The sequence below is a fragment of the Onychostruthus taczanowskii genome, unplaced genomic scaffold, assembly GCF_017590055.1.
Source record: "Onychostruthus taczanowskii isolate IOZ18803 unplaced genomic scaffold, ASM1759005v1 scaffold2, whole genome shotgun sequence".
NCBI classification, from domain to species: domain Eukaryota; kingdom Metazoa; phylum Chordata; class Aves; order Passeriformes; family Passeridae; genus Onychostruthus; species Onychostruthus taczanowskii.
In genome coordinates this window covers 8,337,696-8,364,655 of record NW_024499239.1, presented here as the reverse complement: position 1 = coordinate 8,364,655, position 26,960 = coordinate 8,337,696, and the positions used below count along the sequence as shown (strand labels likewise).

Sequence of the window (26,960 nt, the reverse complement as noted above, 5' to 3'; positions counted from 1 at the left end):
GACAACGACACGTTTCCCGCGGGAGATCAGAGGCTGTGCCAGACACACGGGGCAGCGTCGCCGAAATGCTCTTCGAGAGGAACTTCACGGGCGAGGGGAGGAGGCTTCAGCTGCCCGCTGTCGCGACATGGGTGGCTGCCCGCCGTCTCTGCCGGGCGCCCGTGCCGTCCGCCCCCCCCGGCCGGGACCCACCGCCTGTTGCTATTTTCGCCCGCGCTGGCGAGCGGCCCGGCCGGGTGTGCGGCTCGGCTCCCTCCTCGTCCCGGCCCGCCGGCAGGTAGGGGCGGGCCGGGCAGCGGGCAGGGCAGGAGGCGGCGGGCGGGAGGGCGCGTCCCTGCGGCGAGCACATCCTGCGGCGGTAAGCGGCGCCCGGGCAGCCCCGGCCCCAGGCCGGGTAGGGGGCGGCGGTGAGGCCCGCCGTGCCCCCACTGTGGGCCGGCCCGGGGCAGCGGCGCCGGCGGGGCCGAGCAGCGTTTTGGGAGGGTGGGGGAAGGAGGAAGAGCAGCTCTCGGCGCAGAGGAAGTGAAGAGTTGTGGCGAGGAGTGCGGCACCCGCCGCGGGCGGCCCGTGCCGGCACCGCGCTGCGAGGGAGGAGCAGCCTCCGGAGCCGGGCGGGTCCGGCCGGGGCCCCGCTCCGTGCCCGCGGCGGGAAGGGCGGGCTGCGCGCTCCCGGCGGGTCCCGCCGTCGCTCCGAGCGGGGCTCCCGGCGAAGCAGCTCTGGCTGAGGGAACAACGTTGCTGCGGGACGGGGCGGCCGGGCGGGAGCGCAGCGGGGACGGGGGCGCCGGTGCCGCTGTTCTGGCAGTGTTGGCTCCTCATCAGAATAACCAAAAGACCGGCTTGAATTTAATCTGTCAGTGACCTGAGGTGCCTTTAGTTCCTTTTCTTTCTTGTGTGCTGTTTCCTCGCCCATCTATGCAAAATAGGTGGGTATAACTCCTCCCAGACCCCGCTCCGTCTCGGAGCAGCCGAGCGGCTGTTCCCGGGGTAAGCGGAGCTTTCCTGCCGGGCACGGCCCAGTGTAACTTTGAGTCTGCCCACGGCGGCGCAGTGTTCTTGTGGCCCTTTAAATTCGCCAGCTAAGCCACCGGGGAATGATCTCTTGAAACTGCGTTCACGAGAGGTATGAAACGAATGTGGTTATTTATAGCGCAGTTCGAAAAGATAGAGGCCTTTGTGTGCTGTGTTTTATTTGGGAGAGAGGCTAACATGGCAGATCTGCCGTAGGAGCCTTTAGTAGTGCAGATGGTGGGATTTGTGTCCGCGTTAAGCCCAGAGATTGAATGGAACATTGTGGGTCAAAATTAATAAATCATACATTTTCTGAATAGCGAATACCTCTGAGCTGATGCATATGACTATACTTTCAACACTTGTAAGTGCTCAAATAGAAATTTGTCGCGGGTTATTGTATAGGAATGCTGAAAATCATGGATAATACACAAAAGTAGAAATGTTTGCAGGTGAGAAAAACGACAGGATGGAAGGAAAGTGAAACACATTCAGTGATATGTGGATGACTTGACACTTTTTCACTTTAATTTAGTTAGTTGCAAAGTTGAATGCAGGCATTTTGGCTATGGATATGCAATTGAATAAAAGTGAACGGTATTCATAATGTAATTTACCTAGCAAGCTTTATTTTACAAAGATTTTTTTTTCTTTTTTTTTAGTGCATTACATTCATAGAACAGCTCAATATATTCTTCAGGTCTGTATGAGGCTGAGTCAGGAGACTTCAATCATCAGCATATTAGTTTCAGTGGACTTGACTAAGGAAATGGCAACAGGTGTTAAGGGCAGGAACAGTCAGCTATTTTCTTCATTTTATAGTTGATTATAAATGTGTATATTTGTAATCAAGAACATGCTACCATTTTGTTGCATTTTTTTATTAATAGCCTATTTATAAAACATACTTGAGGAGTGATATAAATGCTGGCTGTACTGCTAAATATTTTAGGCGTGTTTATTACTGGAACTAGTACCAGGGTATATGGTTATGTTATTCAGCACCCAGTCTGGAGTTGCTAACAACATTTAAGCATTAAGTCTTTTAAAAGTCAGCATTTAATGAAAAAATAACGGAAATTAAAACTAATTTCTGAGGCAAATTGGTTTCTGGACTTGTGCATGCTTTTGGCCACAGCAAACCGTAGCTTCAGAGGGAAACAGCAGATAATAAGTAGCTATGAGATAAAAAGAATATCCTTGCAACAAGAGGGGTGTGTCATTCTTCCAAGTGCCCACTTGAATTAAATAAAAAAACTTTTTGAACACTGTTCTCAGCAGTGACCATATCATGACATACTTTATATATATTCTCATTTGTGTTTTTCTATATATCCTGCCAGGTGGATAGAGAAATCTGTCAGCTTGAGCAAAGACAATGTAAATTTCAGTTAGGGATCAGAAAGAGAGGGAGACAAGTGGTATTTAGTTCTGGCTAGTGTTCCAGAATTCTGGCTGCAGGCCAGGGCTCCTCATAATCCTTAAGTAGTATGATATTTCTGCTAAAATAATCAGTGGTGAAGTGCAGTCAGTACCAGTGCCTCTGGTTCCATTTGTCAACAGGGTTCAGTGCTAATGCCATGCAGAGAAGAGCTGAACAAATTTGTGCTATTTAAGACCAGCTGTTTTTCTTAAGAACTTGCTGTATGGTTGCATTTTTTGCTTAGCTTCTTGAAGGGGAGGAAAACTGACTTACAGAAACTTACAGAAACTAAAGCTGCTGTCATGTCCTGAGCCTGATGTGGAGTAACTGCGCAGTTGTGTCTCAGAAGAACTGCAAAGGTCAAGGATGATGGCATCTTTCTGTTCAGCTCCCAGGTCAAACCCCTCATTTATTCATTGCTGTGTGAAAGCCCTGACTGCTTCGTTGCATGACACATCTTCCAAGCTCGTGAGTTCTGCTGTGAGTCCCAGCACTCCAACTGCTACCAAAGCAGGGAAGGAACTGGAGGAGGGTGAAGTCTGCAGTTACCAATGTTCTGAACAACAGTTTAAAACTTTTGGCTGCGTGTCTGTATTGAACTTAGTCCAGTTGAAAAGAAAGGACAAAAGAAGGATAACACTTCACCACTGTCAAAGTTTCTGCTCGTTGTTGTTGTTGTTGTGATGGGGTGGTGTTCTTTTGGTTTAGAACATTCTATTTCCACTCTTTTTTCTGTATTAATCTGAGTCTATTCCAGATCTGCCTGGTGTTCCCCCAGGTGCACAAACCTGATTTTTCAGTGCCTGACTTTCCCAGGTTACTAACACAATAACCTCACAAGATTCTCCTTCCTAAACTCAAAGCTTACCTGACTCCATCTAACCGACTGGCACCTGGAGCCAGTACCTTGCCCTTGCGATACAGTCTTTGATCTCTTGAGAGAGGGTGAGTTTTGAGGAATGCTGTCCTGTCCTGCCTGATGCAATGCTGCTTAGACATGTACCTTCACATGGGGTCCAGAATAGCAGAAATAATAATTTGTGTAGCTCTTCCTTTCATGCTGTCTTGCCATCACCCTCACTTCTATCTGAAGGGGTCCATTTTAGCTTGGTGGCATAACACGGTGAGAATGTAACTTGATTTTGGAGAGCAAGAGACTAACTTTTTTTTTTTTTAATTAGGTTAGAGTTTTAAAAAACCACAATATCGTATTTTGCTGGAAAAGGGCCATCAGTGTTGTGTTGCATGCTTTTTAAGCCTCCCCCCTTGTGAGAAGTGGCTGGGTTGATGAGAGCAAAAGAGAAGCTGAGGACAAAGGGCACACGTGTGTTCCCATGTGCATCTTCCACATTAATGGGTCAGTCTGGTGTTCCCTAGTACGGAAGGCAGGAATAGATATATTAATGTGGTTTATGTAAATATCTTATGTGTTACAGTTTGACTGGCTGTTCTTGTGCTGATGGAGCAAATACAGCTGAATCAAAGCAGGCTAAACAGTAGGAACAAAAACATTCATATTCTCTATATCTCTATAAACTGTGTCTTAGCAGCAAAGCTGTCAGCTGAGGAGTGCCACTCAAGCTGTTCTCAGTTTTGAGTGCAAGGGCAAGCAACACCTTTCAAAAGATGCTAGTGGAGAGGAGAAAGAGGAACTGTCCCAGTTATGTCTGTGAGCACTGGGAGAACAACTGGAGACATCCAGTGTGCTAAGCATAGCCCAGAGTAATAAAGCTGAATGGTGCTTAGAGCTGCCAAAGGAACATCAAAGCTGAGGTAGAATGAAACCAGTGGACAGCTGTATTTTTATATCTTTTCTATTCCCTCTTGGATTAGAAGTGAAATAAAGTGAAATAAGCATGAGTTAATCAGACACTTGGGAGGAAGAGGAAACTTGTTTGAGCCTACTGTACTAATGTGTATGGTAAACTCTTATGGCACCTGCAGAGCCAAATTTCAGAGGGGATGAACTGAAAGGTGGCAACCAGAGATGGGTAAAGGTGCTAAAATTCCAAGCAGTAGAGTCAGGGCAGACATGGATGGGCTGAGAGCATGGCTACTCTTTGGCTGTAATATGTGCTTAACTTTATGGCTGGGAATAGGTCTGATGAGAAGAACAAAACTATTTTTAGGTCTAAATTAAGCATGTACATAAATACTCCATGGTCTTGAAGTAAAACCTAGTCCTCGGGGAAACTTCAAGGACATTAACACCAGCAGCTTGAAATTGGCATCATTTCTGGTGGGATTTGTTTACAGTAAGTGACAGGAGAGGAAAACAAAGAATGTCTGGGAAAGGGAGATGGAACATGCAAAACAGTAATATGCAGAATGATGTGGGTTAGATAAGGAGACTTTCTGATGCTGCTAAATTTGTGCTCTGAGAAACTGCACTTTCAGCCTCTCCTAAACATTAGGGAAAAAACCTAGCATTTTAACTTCTGCTTAACTGGTTTGATTTAGTAGTAAGTGTTTTTCTTTGGAAATAACAAATGCAGACATTGGAGTATTTACGCTGTTGACTTTGCAAGGTATTTATTTTTGTTAAAAAGAGATGAATCCTGAGAAGCTTCACATTTATATTAAATACATTCCAGCAGTACAATGTTTGTTTAAGTATGACAGAGTATCAACCTTGGGTTTTTATATTCTGTTCAGTCCTTAGAGTTAGTATGCAAAATAATGTATTATATTGTGATATTAATTTCTCTTTGAGGCTGCATTAGATCTAGGGTAAAAGAGCAAAAAGAAACATGAAAAGTTGCTAGAAACAAGGGTGACTTTGTTGTATTTCTACATGCCTTTAACGACATTTTTTTTAAGAAGTGTTTTCAGAAAACACAAATAAAAAATTTGCCATAAAAAGTATGTGGCTAATACATCATTGTCTGTGTGGTAGCTCAGTTCTCTTGTTTTCAACTAAGAATGAAGTTTTCTAAGGCTTTCTTATCCTGAGATTATTATCTATGCCACTAAGTGACAAGAGCACTAGAAGCTAAAACCTGGATTTTTATGTAGTTTTGACTACACATCATGGTGGTTATGAATTAATCCAATCATCTTCCCTGCAGTTGCTGAACTATTTTTCATTGTTGAAGTTAAGGAGAAAAAGTTTGTAACAGTTTGTGAAAGAAGAGACCATTTTGATTCTTGGCTGAAGGAAAACTATAATGGTAACTGTGTTTAGGAGTCTGTGTTGATGAGGTGTAAAAGTGCTTCCTGCAGCTGCTATCCCGTTCAGAACCACAGAATCGTTGATGTTGGAAAAGATCTCCAAGATCATCATGTCCAGCATTTGACTGAACAGCACCATGTGGATTAGATCGTAGCACCAAGTACCACATCCAGTTTCTTGAACACTTCCAGGAACAGTGACTCCACCTCATCCCTGGACAGCCTCTCCCAATCCTTACCACCCTTTCACCCTTTCCTTTACCACCTTGAAGAAATTCTTCCTGATATCCAACCTGAATCACCCCTGCCACAGCTTAATGCCATTTAATTTAGGATGTAAAGCATTTATATGAATCTAAAAGATGCTTATTTTCTTGCTCATTCGTGAAATAAACAAAAAAACCCCCTCCCAGTTGTAGTATACTTAACAAGATGCTTATTTTCTTGCTCATTCGTGAAATAAACAAAAAAACCCCTCCCAATTGTAGTATATTTAAAATGAGGTGTACAAATGCTTGATTTTCATGGCCCTTTTTCCCATACCTCCCATGCCCAGATACACACACAGAGATTTATGGAAGACTTTAAAAAATTTGATCTACACATCAAGAATGCTATTTATTATTAATTTATTGAATAGTATCTTGAAAACTTGCACTCTTCCTAAGTTTGCTATTCTTGGAACTGATAATGCTGCCGCAGTGTTCATTTGTCAAAAGATGAAAAAGTTTCAAAAAGTAAATGTACTCAAAGATGATTTCTGCAGCTCTCTTGTTTTTACAGTTTGCCAATTATTGCAGAAACATTTTTCCACAGTGGGATATCTACAGATTGTTTTCATTTTAAACAACTCAACATTAATTTCAATCTTGAAATTTTTGGAGCTCTTTTAATCCTGAAATTTCCTTTCATTTTCAAAAAGGTGAAAGACTGTTAGAAACTCAGTCTGAAAATGTTATTACAAGAGCAAAAGAAGGACAAAAAAGTTCAATGGAAACTCATGAGAAAAATAGTGCTGGTTTTGATCATATTTGTAGATGAACAAAGACAAGAAATACTGTTACCACAGTAAATAGATGGCACTTACTCAAAACTTGTTCAAAAGTAATTAAAATGTTATTTAAGGATATCTTGGTACTATTTATGTTGTTTTTAATAAGTCTTATCATGGGAAACTATTGAAAGACTGATGGTAAACTAGTGTCCTGGTATTTAAACACAGGCAATTACAGGCCTGTCAGCCTTGCATCAGTCTCACACAATATAATGTAACCGCTGGAACTAGGGGCAATTAAAGAGGAGTTTAAACAGTATATAACAAATGCCAATCTTTGTGTTTTCATGGACTGCATGAAATGGAAATTGTGAAATGGAATTTATAAAGAAATGCAATTATTGGATTTCATTACTAAAAGCACTAATACAGCAATAACAGTAGTGGTACTAGTTGCTGGGTATAACAGGGTTACAACAGGGTTGTGTGTAACTTGGTATATTCCATTTGATATTTTAAGAAATGAAAATGATACAATGTCAGTCAGGCTAACATTTAAGTGTTCCTGTCTGGCTGACCAGTGTTAAAATGCAACCATGAATTGCGATCATCATCTGGTTCTTCCCAGAATGCTGTAGGGATTGTTCCTTCTGACAGGTTTTTCAGCAATCACTCTGTTGACTGCTGCTTGCATTTTTACATGACAGTGATTTCTAGGGTGTTATTTATTGAAAAAAATCTGTTTGGTTGCAACCAATAATCACTGGGCAAACTATACCTAAGGGAACAGCTCCATGTTAGTAGCCAAATTCAAAGTCATCCACTGATGGACAAGAAAGTTGTCAAGGTGACTTTTTTTTTTCCTCACATGTAAAGGTGTCTTAGCAGGCAGTGACTTCAACTGTCATGAAGGTCAGAATAACTCAGCTGAGTTCTTCCTGTGATAACAGGATTGAAATAGGCCCATGTGATCTACATGTGGCTGCCCATGAAACAGACACAGGCTAGAAAGAACATTCATTGTAATTTAGTTACTCATTAGATAGTTGAGCTAAGGTCATAAACCAAATTTTAAATCAGCACTGTCTCTTGTCCAAGCAGTGTATTTGTTACAATTATGTTTGCTGGACCTTAAATAGTAAGGCCCAGTGTAAAGAGGGGGAACTTGCTAGATAGACCATGGTAGCTCTCTTTGGATGTGAAGCTATTAATTATTTGTGTTATTGAGAGTTGGTTTTGCCTAGAGTTCCAGCACCTACATAACTCTTTCTTTTCCTTTCAGAACTCTTCTGTTCCTTAATCAAAGGAGCCATCCAACATCCAGATAATGTCATTCCATGGAACTGAAATATTGGTGAATTAGTCCACGTTCCCTAAAGGACTGTAAAATGGAGCCAATAACTTTCAAAGTTAAAAAGTGTCAAACACCTAGTGATTTCTCAGCAAGTTTCAGTCTGCAACTCGTGGGTTCTCTCCCGGTGCATTCCCTAACCACTATGTCAATGCTGCCTTGGATTGTGGCCGAGATCCAGTTGCTCAGTGCAAAGTCTTCCAAAGAAGAACCCAGCGTCAGCCAAATTCGACTTTGTGTTTCACCAGCCAGTTTGCGTTGTGAGCCAGACACAGGGGAAACCCAGCAGTGGGATCCTTTAATTTGTTCAAGTTTATTTGAATACAAGCCACAGCAGGTCCACAAACTGATTCACAACAGCCACGATCCAAGCTACTTTGCTTGTCTGATAAAGGATGAAGCAGCAAATCAGCGAAGTATCTGCTATGTATTTAAGGCTGATGATCAGACAAAAGTAAGTAAAAAGAGCCAAAGCAAGCATCCCTAGAGTTGCTTTTGTACTGTTTGAATCCTTTCGCTACACTGTAAAATCTTAAGGTGGTACTTAGAATTAGAGACAAGCTCTCATTAAAACTTACTCACTTACTTTATTTGATGTTAATTGCTCAGTGAAATTTAAGCTGCTCAATATGTGAAATGAAAGGTGTGTACTCCTACAGGATCAGGGCCTGAATTTCATCAGCTTAAAAAACACTTTAGTTTGAGATATGGGCTGAAATCTTGACCCTCAAGTCAGTGAGAGCTTTTCTGTTGATGTCACTAGGGCTAATATTTCACTCTCGAGTCACTGTGAACTTTATCTAATCCTGCACTCAGACCTCTCAAATTTCTGTTTTCCTGAGCTGAGACCTATGTGACTGGGAAACAGAGATACCTCCTTTCTCAGAAAGAGGAGAGGGTAGTGTGGAACCTCCATATGTATCATATCTCTAACAACAGGACTCTGTGGAAACCTTTTCCTAGCTCTATATTTCTCAAAGCCTGACAGGCAGGTTTAGAGTAGGAGAAAGGCACAGTCTTTGCCCCTCTGTGACATGCAGGCTTGCTGCTGTGTGATGTGAGACAGGAATTGGGTACGCATGTCTGGCAGTGGGTGAGATTTGGCTTAGCCTGCATTTCCTAACCAGTTCCTAACCAGTTGTGTCTTTGCTGAAAAAGTGGAAGCGTTAAAATTGTTGATCTCTTCTGTTTGAGAGTAATGTGAGACACTGACTCTGATGAATGAATAAAATGAGTAAGATTTAACACAAAGTTATTGTGAACTGCTGAGGACAAAATGGTGACATATCCTTCACCTCTTGAAAGCCGACTCTGGTCTCCATTATGTTGGAAAACAGCATGCTCACTTGACTCATAGGAAGTGTCCTGCTGAAGAACCCTGGAGGTAATATGTGAATATACACCACACATAGGATTTATGCCAACCTGCCCAATAGCAAAACATTGTACAGTTCCAAATCCGTGGTCTCAAGCTTACAGCTCAAAACATATGGAAACAGCTTTAGTTAAATCCCCCCAGATAAAACTGCAGTTCCAGTAAATTAAAAGGCAAATACGTTGTAAATCGTAAGCATTCAAGTGAAAAATCCTGTCAAGTTAAATGTAGAATACCAAGTTAATGTATGTAAGAGCAGAAATAAGGAATAGTTATTTCAAAACTTGGCATTGGATAGCAGCTGGTAAATGCATTTTTCAGTTTGCTTCTGCATTTACTCGTGCTTGTGATTTTCCAGGACTATGGTGAGAACACAGCACTGATCACCTGCAGTACATTTTCTTAGGCATTTTCTTGTGCAACAAAAGATTCAAGTACTTTTTCTTCATGTTTGGTCAAATTTCTGGACATGTTTGAAATGATGAAGAACAAACTAAGTCTCTAGTTAAATTTCCAGCTGTCTCTACATGTTTTTGGAAACAACATCCACAATTTTTGTATGCCTGTTTTAACTACTTAGCTCTAGATTCACACAGATATCCATCCTTTCAAAAACTGCCTTCCACCTGGTCTCTTGCCTTGTGTGCAAGAGTTGTTACTCTTGACTTCTTTGCAGTCTGGGTGGACATCTGATCAGCATTTGTGGACCTATGTTTTAACAAAAGGGTAATGGAAATGCCAGATGTTCTTACCATCTAAAGTGAAGCCCTGCCTCTTTTACTTAAATTTTGTGCAATTTCCACATTTAAAGTAAGTTCTTTGTGCTTTGTAGGGTGTTATTACTTTGCCCTGAATATGGTCATATAATGCCTTTTAGCTAATTGATATTTCTGTATTTATCAGGAGTGAACTGATGTTACCTGTTTTGCAGATGCCCAACTTGAAAGGGAGTGCACACATGCTTTTGTTACAAACTGAAGGAGCTGTTTGTTAAAAGCCACTGAGTTGGGATAAAGAATTTAGGATTGTTAGCGCAATTTATGTTCCATTTCAGAGGAAATAAATTTTAGAAATTGGACTTTTGCAGTCTGTGCAACTCAGCAGATTTGTGTGCTGGCACTCGTGTTTGTAAGAACTCTTTTTTTCCTATTTGCTTCAGGTCTGTAAAAGAACCACAGCGGTCCAGATAAGTTTAGTCACAGAATTTACATGTTCATAACAATCTTTAGCCAACAATCTTGGACATCCAGACTTTTGTGATAATTACTAATTACAATAATATTGTAAACTGTGAGAGCCACAATTCTTTGTGCCTGCATATATAAATCTGTAGTAGGGTTATATTTGATGAAGAGTTCTTGGATTAAGTCATGTCTGACTGAGGATTGGAAGTAGAAGGTACTTTGTGGCTTTGCAAATAAGTTCTGTGTATATCCTCACCTTAAGATAAGTAGAATAAAAGGGGATAGAAGTATGTCTGTGAGAGAAGTACAGTAGATTAGAATGTTAAGACAAAGGCAGTTGAGTAGAAGACTAAACAATTAAAGCCTTTAAGAGGAGGACAAGAAACTTGAAAGTCATGCAGACAGAGGCATACCACTGGAGGTGGCAGAAAGTACAGAACTCCTGGAACGGTCAGGCTTTTTGCATCAGCATTGCAGATCAACTGCAGTCCATTAACTGTTGTTTTACTCCTTTGTAAATACAAATTGACCAAAAACATACATCTGATTAGATTAATCTGAGGGATTATTTTACTCTTTAATATGAGAGCTAGTGTTGCTGGGTCATCTTTAGCTCAGCTCTAGAGTTGATGGAGGTGCATTCGATGCCATGCAATGTTTTTCCTGAATACAAGGCTCTTGGGTTCCTTGTTGCTGCATTTCTAATATAGCCACTTTAGAGAAAAAATCTGTAGACAGGTAATTAACACTAAGTAATGTCAGGATTGTTTGTGATGAATTCTTTGTTATGCTGCTCTGTAGCAGTGAAAGAAAAGGTAGTGCCCCATTGTGGTCTTTGTCTTTCCTCTGTAGGATCTGCTGTAATTGTTTCCATTGTACCATCATGGCAATGTGTGGCTCACTTTCCCTGCTGGATAGCAGGAAGTAGGGAAGGATGAGATGGCATTACTTGAAAAGAAGCAAGTGAATATGGAGATGATTTCACTCTACTTTGTACTTAAAGGATGGGTTACTTTGCCTAGAGAGAGCTTCTCTTATGGATTAGAGTCTTCTGTCCAAATTGATTTGTCAGACATGGGATCTGGAGTGTTCATCCTTCATATAGAACTTCAGTAAATTTCCGCTAGTTACACATAGCGGAGTTTCTTATCCTTACCCCCTCATTCTGCCGAGGTTCTGATGTGTCCTCATGACTGAGTAATTTCTGCCTGAGGGTGGGGCTGAAGCATTAATGCATACTCTTTGTAGGTGCTCAGGAATGGAGCTGGATTCAATTATATTGCTTGCAGGGAGCTTATGGAGGCTACTTATAGGTCAGGTGAGTAATGGTGGGTGAAGGTGGGGAAAAATTAAATCTCCCCTAAATCTGTTAGCAGAGTAGTCCCTTCAGGATAAGAACACAGCCTTGCTGAACACCTTGGTGAGAGTGCTTGGCTACTGTAAGAGTGCAATGGAAATGAAACCATACATGCTCTACCCTTTGTGTCTCCCCAGTGGCCTCTGGACTGACGTTTGCTTATGTACTACAGAAGTGTGATGCTATTGATATCACTGTTGTTGTTGAAAACTATGTACTTTAAAAAATATTGGCATTTTAGTCCTACATTTGAGATATGCTAGTTCTAAACTGTTTGGAACTGCAGGTGAGGTGTGTCATTTCCTTCCTGAGCTCATTCTCCCCAGCTTTCCTTCTGTATGATGCCCTGCTTTATCACATCATTCCCTCCAAGAAGTGAAAGAGATAACGTGAGGCTAAGGGCATACTGTAGCAGGGATTCCCCCTCCAGCAGATGTGAAGTAGCCAAAACATTATGGAGGATGAGTAATTTCTGTTCTTATTTTCAGCTTGGAAAAGTAATTCCAAATGTCATTATGTTGATCCTTCTTTGGTGTATTGAATGATTTGTTTTACTTAGGTATGTTTAATCTTACTTGATAGATGTTTGGGTTGGCAAATGGAACACAGGTCAATAGTTTATCTGACTCATGCCCTGAGCTAGTTTAGATTTAAGGCAAATAAGGTTATGCTGTCCTTTATTATACTTTTATATTTATTGTAAATGAAGATTAAGAGTTCTAAATTTAATGGTTTCACAGAGGTCTGAGTCAAAGAGGACATTTAGTATCTCGGCCTTTTTCCATGTCCTGTGCTCCATTCAGCAGCAGGCTCTATTTTCCCAAGCCTGTCTTCTGTCACCCACATAGCTATAAAGACTTCTTGTTGCCTTTGCTAGATTCACCTCCAGGTGGACTATGGCGTTCCTAATCATGCCTGCGTCTTGGGTTGGCAAATTCTTATCAAGGCTCTCTAGAAACTGGCTGGATTGCCTATGCTCTGCTGTGGTTTTCCTGCAGCAGATATTTGAGTGGTTGAATTTCCCCATCAGGATAGGGTATGCTAATGTGAGGCTACTCTGAGCTGTCTGTAGAGTGTGTGATCCACTTGTTCTTTCTGATCACAGGGTAAAATAAATTCCTGTATGTGGAGCAGAAATTGGCAGACAGCACTGTCATTTCTTAGTTTATTTTTTTTTTTTTTTAGTGAGGCAGATGCTCAGAATGCATGAAAGTTTCTCCTTTTTTATTCTGTGATATGAACTGGAGGTTTAGAGAATTTGAGGGAAAGCCTAGAAATTTGAACCTGATGTCTTGCAAGAAAAATATGTCTGTGACATTACCAATGGAGAACTGGAGTATGAAGAAAGGTTGAAAAAGTTCAGTCAGATTTTTAAAGGGTTACATTTTGTACTGGTGTTTTTGTTTGTGTGGGTTAGGGCTTTTTTTGTCCCCAAGAGTCTGGATACAAGTTGTCATAACAGCGTGTAATATATGCTTGTGTTTTCCAGAGCAGTTAATGCTATGATGGCAAAATACTAGGTAGAACTTCTCTGCTTAATAGAAAAATATTGCCTGTAATTTAAACAGGATCACAGCTGCACAAGACATGCACAAGTCTGCGTGGTGCTTCTGAATCTTCTCTCTGTAGTGCCACCAGTCAGGGACAGCTTTTGGCCCAGGCAGGGGAGGAGGGTTACCATGGGAGTTGCAGTGTCTGTATGGTTGCAGCAGACTGGGACACCTGCTCGAAACCTGAGCCTGCTGATTGACTTCACCTGTGCCAAATCTGCCCCAAGGCAAGCACAGATAGAACACATCTCCTTTCACTGAGGCACTTCTTGAAATGCAGCACTCGCCTGTTGTGGGGCTTTTTGATTACAACTGTGGTGTCTTCTGTTGTCTGAGGCCTTTGGGCTTTTGTCCACCCATTGCTTTAACAGTTATTTTGCTTTTAAACAACCTTCACCTACTTTCATGAGTTAAAATAGCTTATGCACTTAAGTAGATCATGCTGTCTTACCTGGAATGCAGCACTCTGTTACATGTTGTTTATGATCTGATTAAGTGCTGAAGAAGCTGGTTTCAGATCATCAACACTTAGCTCTCTGTGAGGCTGCACAGAGCTGAACTTCACATTATTCATCTATAAAAGGAATGGCAGGGGCCCAGTGAACTCCTAAGCAGTTGTTGTGAGGCTTGGCTTCATGACTGTCGATTCTTACACAACTTATTTTTACTTTAGACTCTAAGGTATAGCCTCACTAAGTATTTCATTTTTAATAGCACCATTTCCTGTTCTTAAATGAATTCAGGGAAGATAATTTGAAAGATAGAGGTTATCTTTTTCTTCTGTATTTTACTGTGTGATGAATCCAGGGAGATTCTTGTTTTGCAAAAACCATAAAACACTGAAACAAAATTAAGTAACTGGACTAGTGCCAGTGCAAGTGAGAGCTTAATTTGGCTGTTTTCTGCCTCCTTATGCATCTTTAGGGTTTTTGATTGAATCTGTGTAATTGCAAACTCCTAGCACTGCTTTTTGGTTTAGGACATCTCTTCTGTATCCCAAATAGTAACTGAAGAAAATGTAAAATACAGAAGGAAAAAACATGCAGCAGAACAAATGAAAAATCAAATACATATTTATGATGTGCACATACACAGTCCAGTTTATAAAATAGGTCAAAGTTTAGCTGTGTAAATCCTAGCAGAATATCCTGTATAATGCAAACAAACAGCTGTGCTTTCAGTACTCTCACAATTAATCAAGCTTTACAGGCTTCTTGAGTGTGAGTGTGATGACACCAGTTCTATCCTGGGATCTGTTCAAACAATCCATGTATGTGAGCTCTTCTGGCAGGGAACTTTAGTGGCCAGTCACCCTGTCCCTAGCAGCATTATTCCAAGCCTTCATGGGGCTCTTGTCAAATCTTTGAGTGACTTTGTGACATGCTGCATCAGCTAAATGCTCGTGTGTTTGCTCTCATTTTATAAAAAAATATTGTGGGATTTCTCTAAATGTTGTGTGATTGCCACATGGAGGAATAATTTGTGCAATATCAGTGCTGCTGACTTGCAGCCAGAAATAATGTCTGATCAAGGAAGATGAAATTAATCAAAAGGTTTGTAAAAAGAATTGCCTATTCCCACTCTTATGGCTGCAGCAACATAAAAATTATATATTCTTGTGATTTCTTATCTTAGTGTAATAGTTAACTGTATAGTAAACTGCATCAGATGGCATTGTTCATGTATTTTTCAACTTAAATAATACTGAAGGTAACTGTGTTTTACTTATGATGTTACATGCACTTGATTTTAGGGTCAGAGTTCATGCCAAGGCTATTTATTGTTCAAGGCTATTAAGGAACAAGGAGCAGTTGTTCCTTCACTTTTCCTGTTGGGGATTGTAGCGGAAATACAAAAGAGTAGAACTGAGGCAAAAGCATAATAAGTGGATTTGTGATGGCCTCTCGTCTGATTACTAACCACTCTTTTTTCTTATTGTGGCTTGTGATGTCCAGCACAGGTAACTGGAGCCAAGAGTATCTAAGCAATCTCCAGCTCTGTAGAAGAGTTTTTTTTTAAAAAGCTCATGTTCACACAGAGAAGAGCTTCCATACATATCTCCAAGGAGAAGCTCACTCTTAACATCTTAACCAAGTTAGAGGTCAGTTTTCCATGGTCTTCTAATTCCTTTGTTTGCTGATTTGCACATTCCCACCTTTCCCCCTATTCTTTATACTGTAGTATCACTCAGTGATGTGTTTCAGAGCATTTGGAATATTCCAAAGGAAAAGTGATAACATTTCAATGAAATCAGCATCCTAACATGATCACAGAACAGTTTCATGTGCACCTTTGTGAGAGTCAGGATATCACCACCTAGAGCCTGGCCTCAGATCTCCAATTCATTCAGTCTTAAACTGCTGTGGGGTTTTAGTTCAAGTGTAATCTATGATGGTACACTGAGAAGATTTTATAGCTGTCCTCTGTCAAAAGAGGCAATTCTGTTATTATTTTCTGAACCATCCCTTGATGTACTTCCTTGGTGTTTTCCCTTGTGCTGACGCTTATGTTTGTCCAGCTTTGTGTTGATCTGCTTTAGGGGATAAGGTAAAAGACATGAATTTCATTCTGCTCCAAAACCCATTTGGTGCACCATGCTAGATCACCATAGATGTTTTTTGTCAAATTTCAAGTTGACAGAAATTTGGCAACTAAAGTGAGTATACAATATTTTGGGATAAGGCTTTCAGAAGCGGGTGGGGGAAATAGAGTGCCACACCAGGAGCACTCCAAAGGGATTGGGCCGTGAAGCAGGAAACGTGTTGTTCTTTCTTTGTAGGATGACAGATCTTAAAAGTAAGACTGTGAGCATGGAGGTGCACAGGGACACTTGCAGGCTTCTTTGGCCTCTGCACACAGAGCCACCTTGTTTGGAGTATGGTGCTCGTAACAGCAAGGTTGTGGGTTCAATCCCCATATGGGCCATTCACTGAATAGTTGGACCTGGTGATCCTTGTGGGTCCCTCCTAACTCAGAATATCCTCTGAAAGTGTCACTGACACTGAAATCTGTCCTGCTAGTAATGTGTGAGAGGAAATCACTGCATGCTTGCCCAGTGATTAAGTAGCCTTGCTCTAAAAAGACGAACATCACAAGGTGGGTGGTCTTCAGTTGGAAAGCTGTCTATCCGCATATATCCAAACACTAATAATTTTGAAAGTCCTCAGCTTCACAATTTGTAACAATAACAAAATATGTAGCAACAAAGTTATCCAGCTCACCTTACTGTGGTGTAGTAAAGTCTGATTTCTGCAAAGGTGCTGGATTCAAGGCACAAACGAAATGAATGGGTCTGCTCATTGCCTTGCAGCCTCATCAGTCCTACAGCTTCAAACAAATGTGCAGCAAGCAGACTGTGCTGGGAAAATAAAAAACCTAAACCCAACTGAGAGACTTGTGCCCATGGAAAAGTTCTGAGTGAGAAATATGAGTGTGGAAATAAAAATTGTGTATACAGAATTAAGAGTTCAGAAAATACTGTTTTATTTATAGCAATATTGAATATAAACTGCATGCACACTACTATATAAAGAAATACTTAATGATGAAGGAGCTCCAGTGTATTTTCTCAGTTATCCACTGCTGAGGCTTGCTGAAGTTGATTTAAGACTAGAAGAAGTTTGGAAGTTTGAATGCTGTTTTGTTCATCACTGAACTCAAGTCAGAAAGTCTAATCTAGACTCACTAGATGGTTTTTATTTTTTGTTTAATTACTTAACACTCTTAAGTAATATGAAACATGCACAGTTGTGAAGTTCTTAAATTAATTTTGTGGATACTTGGTGCAATGATAGTTGTATGCAATTTAAAGCCACAAAGTAGCTGTATTAGAGAGGGGGGGAAACTGCTTTGAAAATAACAGTTTTCATTTAAAAATCAGTCTGTCTTACCTTAAACAATATTAGTTTTTGTGGTGCACACATACACAACAATACAATAGCATATTGAGGACAGTGTGATTTAGTTAACAAAAGTGAGAAGATAAGTTTTGTCAAATACATGAATAAACAAAGACTGTATTTGTCATGTGGGCTAGTACAGACAGACTCAGGAGTGGTTCTTGCTCATATCTGGTTGATATCAGTTATCTTTCCTCAAGACTAATAAGACCAAAATCTCCTATTTTCTGTGCTTTGCAAGTTTCATTAGGAAGCTTGGGCTTTAGCTCACTTGGAGCTACTTAAACATGGACATTCATCTTCAGGCAGTTGCATTTTCTTCTTTTCAGATTTTAAAATGGCCCTAAAAGACAAATGCAAGCCATCCACATTCAAATATGAAGATGCCAAGTCATAAATTATGATATTGAGTAAATCATCTTCCTGAAATAGCTCCTTATATTTCCATGCAGTTGGCTTGTTTAGAGTTTTTCCTTTCCTGGGCTGACATTTATGCTGTGCCCCCAAGGTCATCAGATGGGGGCTCTTTGGCTGTAGTGGAGCAGAAAACCAAAGCAGAGGAGGCATATATAACTGCTGTATTTACTTTAGCGGCACAATCTCCCATCCTGTTATATGTCAAAGTGAATAATGGTAAGAAATCATTGTCGTAAAATCAGTTCTTTCCCTTGCCTGGTGTAGACACAGTTGTTCTCTATTTCTGTTTTTTTTACCCTCTCTGTGGACGTCAAGTTATGGGAAGGGCTGTGGGAAATATTTTCCTAAAGAATGATTTGTGTGACTGGACAAATACAGGCTTAAATGGATATGTGTGTTTGCCCTAAAGGTTGATCATCGAGGATCTGAAACAAGGATTGAGTGGATAATGCCAGCTTATACTTGGTTTGTCCTTTGTATGAAACTGCTGGTCGATGTGGACTTCCCCTTTCTTTCCCACCCTCCCCCCAACTTTTCCCAGAGTGACAGTAATTGAGGTTTATTGCTAGTCATAAAAACAGCTTCACTGATCATGATTCCTCTTGCATTGGATTAAGTTTGGTCCTTCTGCATAACTGATTGAACACTTTTCAAGCTTCTTGTGTCAGCCTTTAAAAGACCCCCACAAAACTAGCTTCACACAGGCAGAATGTGCTTCAAAATTGTATTTTTAGTAATCATTATGTGGTTTGTTGTGTTCATTTGTTGCTTATATGCTATGCTTCTGCTTACAATGTGAAAAACTTGCATAGGAAGAGGGAATAAAAGCTAGGAGTTATAACTCCTCATTTGAGATTTTTGGAAGGTACATTCAGTACAAAGGTGTAAAGTAGAGCTTGCAATGAATGTCTGGTGGTGTATTTGCATCTGAACCTGTGGCTAACTGAAATGGAGGTTTTTTTTAAGAGTCAGAAAGCAAATTGTACATAAATCTTACTTCTGAGTCTTTGAGGCTGAGATCTGTATGCATTTTAACTTCAGGCTAGTTCCTTTGAAGACAACAGACATACTTGCAGCAATGACATTGAACATGCTTGTAGACACTTGCTTGGTTAGCACCTATAATATGTAATATATTATTCAGCTTGGTTTTAGCCTTAGATTTTTTTTTTAATGGCGGTTGTGTTGTTCACATAGAAAAAAAAAGGTTTCCATACCTATAATTAATTAATTTAGAAAGATTTTTAATGGAACAGAAGTACCTTCAAAACCAGACGAGAAAAATTATAATTCAAATACAAGAATATATTGAGTGTTATTAACATGGTTGATTCAACACCATTATTACAAAAATTAGGTTTCTTTCTTTATTTAATATTCCAAATAGACATATGCCATATGTCTGTGAAGCAATAATTTACTGAAGTCTTAAGAAGAGCAAAGCCCCGTTCATCACTTTTAATTCTCTGCAGACTATGAAAACCATGTTCTAATGTGCATCTTCCAGTACAAATAGTGTTGGTACCTTCAGAGGTCTCTCACTGAAGCTGAATTCAGAGGTATTTCCAGAAGTTGTGTTATCATGTTAGAAGTGCCTTTGTTGGATCAGCTGTCCAGCAGCAATGAGGCACTTCAGTTTTCCCGTCTTAAGTGCAGATTTCAAAGCGACACAGTAGTGGGTAATGACACATTGGAACGGGGCACGAGACACCCAAATCAGAGCTGGGATTTAGGAGAGAAAGCAGTTGCTTCTGCGGAGCTCTCTGCAGTATCTGTGCTGCTGTGGAGCGCTGTGCAGTGTTCCTGACAGTAGGATTCGTAGCCAGGCCGTTAGGAAGCTTTTCTAATTACAGGAAAAGAACTTCTTTGTTATTGAAAGGGATTATTCCCCAGAGTGCATACTCCTTTTGTCCCTGCAATCCCTTTGCAAGTTCGCAGCTTCATCAGGGTTTAAGATGAGGTGTTCAAGTGCCACTTAGTGGCTGTCCAGAGCAAATGTAAGATACTGCGATTGCTGTGTTTTCACCTCTTCTGCTTTCCACCAGCAGGAGAATTGCTCACCTTACCGTGGAGATACTGAAGGCTTAATTTAAAACTGGTAGAAATCAGTTGAAAGATGCTGGTGGGTTTTCAGTTAGAAAGTTTCAGTAGTATAATTTGCATTTTACTTTGTTTCCCAAATTGTCCTGCTGAAGTTCTGTTTGGGTTCTCCTAGTGGGTTCTTTTGTTTTTTTCTTTTTTGTTGGGGTGTTCTTTCAAAATTTTTGCAATGCCTCTAAAAGTATTGGAATGAGTTTGTATTGTACTATGTAACAAGAAGCAGCACTATGTAAAGTCTGTAGAACAGAAATACTGCTGTTTCTGGAGTTCATTCTTGTGTGTTAAATTTCACAAAACAAGATGTGCTTAACATTGGTTAGTGTTTGACATCAGCCACTGTTCTGGGGTGTTTCAGCTCCCCTCAGCAGAATACCTGATAGATGTGAAACCATTAGCTCTCAGTCATGTTAGGAGCTTGCTATAATAAGTTTTTATGTGTGCGAGTATAAAAATGTATCTTCTAGAAACTTGCAGGACTTCTGGATAGTCTTTACGTGTATGTTAACTGCATACTGAACCAGATACATCCTTAAGACACATATAGTAGCAACTTGATTTAAGTGGGGGCAATTCTGAAATGAATAGCTTTTACATCTCAGAGTGCATGCATTGCCTGTATGCAGGCTTCCTCTTACTGGGAGGAGGTTTTTCAGTGGGGTTTCTGCAGAGAGTTCATGTACTGCAGAAGACATGCTTCAAGTTTTTCTTTACAATGGAGTTGTCTCTTTTTTTCCTTCTCTTTCAGTTTTTGTGTTTAATAGACTATCCATATGCATGCTAGATTTGGAAGAATCAGAAGAGTTCCCAGGAACCTCAAATAAACAAAACACAGATTTCTGATTACATTTCTTGTTAAAGTTACAGAACAGAAACTGTCAAGGTCTCAAGATAAACCCTTTTGCACATGTTGAGACAATGTGCATCCAACAAGCCATATAAAACCTAGATATGTGACAAATTTTCCTTAGCCAGATAACCCTCAGTGACCTGACTTTAAGTACACACGTTTGCACAGGCATGTCAGCCTGTTCTGGAAATCTTGATGCCAGCTTGAAACATCAGCTGAGTTAGACTTAGGAGTTTTTGTCTTTTGTGTGGGGATGACATTGTGGATCTCAGTGACAGAAAGTGATACATTAAGTTCTTGTTGTTTGACTGTATATTACAGCATTTTGCATGCTAAGAGAAAAAGCTGGGAAGATTGATTAAAACTGATCTTCATTCTACTCATTTAATTGAAAGCAGTGAGACGCTTGAGAATTTAATATACCCTGGGTGAAATGTCCTGTTTAATATCTTTATCAATGATCTGGACAAGGGGATTGAGGGCACCCTCAGTAAATTCACAGATCGCACCAAAGTAAGTGGGAATGTTGATCTGCTGAAGGGCACAGAGGTTCTGCAGTGGGATCTGGACAGGCTCGATAAATAGGGCAGGACCAGTTGCAAGAGGTTCAACATGGCAAAGTGCTGGATTTTACACTTGGGTCACAAGGACCCCAGGCAGTGCTACGGACTGGGGGCAGAGTGGCTGGAATGTGGCCACAGCTGCTGAACATGAGCCAGGGTGTGCCCATGTGGCCAAGAAGGCCAGTGGCATCCTGGCCTGTGTCAGAAATAGTGCGGCCAGCAGGAGCAGGACTCGGCACTGGTGAGGCACACCTTGAGTGCTGTGTCCAGTTCGGGGCCCCTCACAACTGGAAAGACATTGAAGGGCCAGAGAAAGGCAACAGAGCTGGTGAAAGGTCTGGAGCACAAAGCTTTTGAGGAGCAGCTGAGGGAGATGGGATTGTTTGGCCTGGAGAAGGCTCAGGGGAGTCCGGATCACTCTTTGCAATGATCTGAAAGGTGTTATAGTGAGGTGGGATTGGCCGCTTTTCCCAGGTAACAAGAGACAGCATGAGAGGAAGTGGCTTCAGTTGCACCAGGGAAGGTTTAAATTGGATATTAGGGAAAAAAAACTACTCAATAATTTGGTTTCAGGTATTAGATCAGGCTGCTCAGCGAAGTGGTAAAATCACCATCCCTGGAAGCATTAAAATATGTGTGCATGTGACATTTGAGGACATGGTTTAATGGTGAATATGGCAGTGCTAGGTTAGTGCTTGGACTTGATGATCTTCCAGGTCTTTTCCAACCTGAATTGATTCTATGATTGTAAAATATCTGCTCAGATGACTTCTGAGGTTCTCTTATCCATTTGGGTCTTTGCACCTGTGAACACATTCAAATATGTGTGTTAAGACTTGCAAGTTATTCAAATATGTGAGCTCAGACTTGCAAGTTGAAGTGATGTCTGAACTTAGCAGATCACTTCAGTGAAGAATTCACTGTCTAACCCATCCATCCAGCTTTTTGCAGGTTTCTCCTGGAATGCCAGAGTTCCTTTCCTATTGGTACTAGGAATACCTAGAAAGGAGGAAATGGCAAAACTGACCTGCAATTAGTTATGTATTTATTTATGTATTTCAACAGCGTACTGCATGTCAACTAATATTTTAGATTTTATTCCAGAAAATATGTACACATTTCCAAATTTGATGAGTCTTTCATGAAATGATGCCGCTCTCTCCCCTTCTTGGTGACAAGATGGTTAACAGAGCCTGTGGTGAGGGGCTGCATTGGGGCTGCGTGGATCCTGCCTGGTTTTTGGATGGCTGACTCAGCACACAGAGGCTCCCATTGTTCTGGCAGAGGGGAGGAAGCGCAGTCAGCACATGTGGGTGAAATGTGCAGCGGTGACTTACAGTAGTATATCCTGAGCCTTTTGAAGCAATGCAGCTTTATCAAAACCGCAAAAGAGCCATAAGGACAAATCCTGCTGCTGTATTTTAAAAGCCTCTCTATTGTGTGTTATATTTCATAAATGTTTCCCAGTGTGTTTTTTAGGAGTTAAAATGGAATTGTCTTAAAGTAACTAAATGTGGAGTGTTGTTTGTAATGAAACCTGGAACTGTAAATTTCTGAATGGAAAGCCAACTGAATCATGGGGAAAGTGATTTTTCAGATAGGTTAAGACAGTGTTTGAATCTTGGTTTGAAAGGTGGTTTATTGTCATTTTGTGGCTTTCACTGTAATTGAAATACAGTATGATTTAGCCAAAAATACAAAAGCAAATGAGTCCATATCACTGGCAAAGATACACTCAAAGGGTTAATAAGTCTGCAGAAGAGGTTAAGGGGAGAGATTAGCAGCAGTAAGTTAAAAGTGTGTGCATTTTGGGAACATTGCTGATAAAGACAAGAGGACAGCTGAGGAGGAATATAATCAACAGCACAACATAGCAAAAATCACAGATATTTTAATATAAAGGCAGATTTACGTGCTCCATGCAAAATTACTGTACATGCAAATTATTATGTTAGTAGGTTCCAGTGGTATTCTCAATTTCACATTACACTGCAAATATCTAGGGGAAGACTGTGCTGCAGCTTTTAATCAAGTGGAAGGCTGGTGCTCAGAAGTGATGTAGAGCAAGGGTTGTGCAGGCCGCTGAGTGCGCTTGATCAACTGCAAGGGCCTGCAGTAGCTCTCAGCTGGCTGCTACAGTTCTTCCACCAGGGTTTTGTCCAAGAGCACCCAAGCAGGGAGGCTTACAGTATGAGGGCAACCTTACAGATATTAAAATTTCTTCAGCTTGATTCTGGAAAAGAACAGGACAATATGGTATTTTTCCCCTCTTTTTGTTATCTCTGCTTAAGATGTATAAGGATATTTTAACTACTTAGTCTGTGATTTTAGTGGGGGTAATTCTCAAATAAATAGCTTTCACACTCAGCTGCTCATCATATGTGAACTGCAATATAGCTCCATTGACTGTAAGTTCTGGACCCTACACCTACTGAGAGATAAACCTGAACTGATAGTTCTTATTGTTAAGCAGTTCCCAGGAAAACTAAGAAATATTTTTGTTTGGAGGTAGAATAGTTAACACTTAAAGTTTTATTTTAACTGTTGGAGTTTTTTCAATTTACTGAACTGGGGATTGCTTTAGAGTATGTGAACTGCAATATAAGCCCATTCCAATCTGTGTACTGTCTATGGGGATTGTGGCTGAATTAAATAATGAGAAATCAATGCTGTTAGAAATAAATTTATTGAGTTATAAAGTAAATTGTGGAGAACTGCTAAGACTGGCTTCTTTCCATGGCTCTCTGTACTATGGAGCTCAATATACTTCCCTAGTCTCCTACTGCTGCAACTGAGATATACAAAATAATATGCCTAGGACAGTGGGACTATTTTTGTATCTATAATTAATGATGCGAACAAAGAGCTAGGCTATAATTCTGTAAAATGATGCATACATTATTCCTTATTTTATATTACTCATTACTAGAGTGTTCTAGTGAGCCACAGTAAATATGGACTAACTAAACTAACATGAAGTCCCATGTAATGGAAATAGACATTCATAATTATATGTCTCCCATAGCATATAGGGAATTGATAAAATTATAATTATGTTTTGATTTTAACCAGTAAAATGAGAGGTGTCATGTTCTGTTTATAGGTTTTCCTCGATACTTTCTAGACATTTTTTACTCTGTAACTTACCTGTTATTGGAAGTAGAAGTGCTTAGTAATTTGGAGGATTTTTTCGACTGTGAGGTATGATTCTTTACAAAGGAAATGAGGTCTATCTTCAAATGAATTGTCTTTTTTCCCGTGTGACTTGAGTTAATCATATAAGCTTCAAGTTCAACAAGCACTTAAGTATAACTTTTAACTAATTGCATTTTGAAAAATTTTTTTTTTTAAACTTTAAGAGGTTTTTTTAATTCTCTTGAGATCTGTGGCGCTTGTCACAAGGAAGCAGCAGGAAGCTGATGGAAAAGGGTGCAAAGTCCTTTCAGGGCCATGTGTCTAGTGCCAGGGGACATTAATGGCAATTTAATTTTCACATGTTTTGTATCCCAGTGCTGGAAGATTTTTAAAATAAGCAGTCTTGCATAATTAATATTTCATTGTTTATCCAGTTGTGTCGGGGTGTGTGTGCAGGTGTGTGTCATCCTTGTGGCTGGCATCTGCTGCTCTCTCTCCAGAGCTACCTCAGCATTCTGGAGAGCTCAGTTAAGTTATCCCTCAGCTTGGTGACACTGAGAAGACCAAAAGCTACTGCCCTACAAGGAGGAAAAACAGGAGGTTTCTGGCTGTTCCAGCTACAGTCAAGACTTAGCCGATGATCTCAAAGGCTTGATGTGTCTGTTTGTCATTGCACACTGGGAGCAACCCCGTTTATTTTGAGCTCTGTGATTTGGTTCTGCAGTTTCCTAGTTTGCTCTACCTGTTTTCTGGTCTTCCTGCTCATTTCACAGCTTCCAGAAAACCTCATTACTAAACAGAATAAATGTATGGAACCTCTGATGTCTCTTTGTGGCAATTCCCTGCTGTGCTCTGAGTTTCCCCTGTTGCTCATTTGCCACATCGTCCTTGTGGGTTTTCTGCATCCAACTATTCAGATCAAAGTGATGTCCTCACAAGATATCTTCATAAATCTTGCTTGGACTTACCTGTAGATTCAGGCTGTGTTTTTTCACTCGTTTATAGAGATCTGATAATTTGATGACAATTAAATCACTCAGCAGTGTACATTTCATCTTGGTCAAATGCAGACATATGATTATGCTTGAGTGGAATTAGTCTGAACTTCCTGACAGCTTTAAGCTTTATTTTGTTGTCTATGGGAAGACAAAAAATGTGCAATCCAGCATAAAGCTTGCCAATCCAAAGTTTGCTCATCAGTGTTTTTGGAAGCGTTTGAAGTGGCACAATGATTTTAGTCCAGATGTACTCTTTGTATCAGATGACCCTAAATGTTTATGAATGGGCACCAATGGACCCTAAAGCTAGATTGTGTTACCATTAAGCTGATTATGTATAGCTGTGGTTACCCTTACAGGGTGATGGATTCCACATGCTGTGAGTAGTATTTTCTCCAGTCCCTTGTTTGTCTAAGTATTTCATCGAAACCCTTCCACTCTGAACTGTCTGGGACAAATACAAAGAAATTATCCATTCCATTCAAGATAACTGATTGATCATCCCAGCATCTGCTATCACCCACAACTGCCTTCTAACAGGGCATAAGAAAAGCACAAGCTATTTTCTCTAGATACAGCTTTTCAAATGAGAAAAAGAATGCCTAAATACTTTCTGGTCCAAAACAGACCCATGGGAAAGAATCTGAAGCTAATGATAGCCAATCAGGAAAGCTGCTTAAACCTTATGAGGTGTTTTATTGTCTGATGACTCTCATGACATCACTCTAGTTGATGTAACCCTGCCTGTAGGATATGACTTGCCCAAGGAAGACTTCAATTCCACTGTCTGCTGAGTGAGCAACATGGCCTGTGTGCTCTTACACTTCTCTCCTACAGGTGTAGGATCACCTTTCCCTTCACAGATCTTGCTTTCCCTCAATCCTCTTGCTGAGGTGCAATTGAGCCTCAGCACATGATAACCCTCATGCTCTGACACTGTTGGAGAGAGAAGGGATAGTGGTGGTAGGGAAGAGTACAGGATGGCCCATCACCAACAGGAATTTTCTTTCCTGAGTAATCAGGAATGAAATGAAAATGAATCCAAGTATCATGTGAATTGAAGCATTTTAGCAATTACAAATTTTGTGATGGAAAAGACAATTATATGTAAGCTAAACCTACAGGAGAGGGTGGAAAGGACTCTGCTGCTGAATCAGTGCCCAGCAGTCTGGTGAGGAACTGCTGTTCTCTTCTGTCTTCCACACAGGGAGTGAATTGCAAGTTATCTCTGGGCACCGGCCCAATGTCAGCATTTTTCATGTTTGCTACTGGTTAGCAAATAGCCAGAAAATTTCACTCACGGTACTAAGAAGATTGTCCAGATCTGTGTAATTTCTCTTTCCCCTGAGTGTCTAGAAACCACCAAGAAAGTCATCCCAGGTGCTTTGGTGAAAGCTGGATTTCATCTTTAGCATGGGCGGTGGGCTCCTATGCACTTTAATTCAAAGGGACAGCCACTACTAGCCTGTGGTTAGGTGTTGGCTCTTGCTGTTGTCTTTCATCGGGGGGCTGGTGCAGATCTGGTTTGAAGTAATTGGTTTTATGATTAATATTTCATTTTGTATTGAGAAAAAAGTTTGCTTAT

General features: G+C 40.6%; 1 protein-coding gene across 1 annotated transcript in view; it reads left to right on the top strand.

Annotated features, from left to right (window-relative positions):
• The first annotated feature begins 984 nt into the window (after positions 1 to 984).
• Positions 985 to 26,960, top strand: part of TBC1D1 (TBC1 domain family member 1) — a 100,935-nt gene continuing 74,959 nt past the window's right edge. The window contains exons 1-2 of the mRNA XM_041403089.1: positions 985 to 1,123; positions 7,882 to 8,404. Of these exons, the coding sequence (XP_041259023.1) occupies positions 7,988 to 8,404 (417 nt within the window). The 5' untranslated portion in view covers positions 985 to 1,123; positions 7,882 to 7,987. The remainder of the gene's footprint in view (positions 1,124 to 7,881; positions 8,405 to 26,960) is intronic.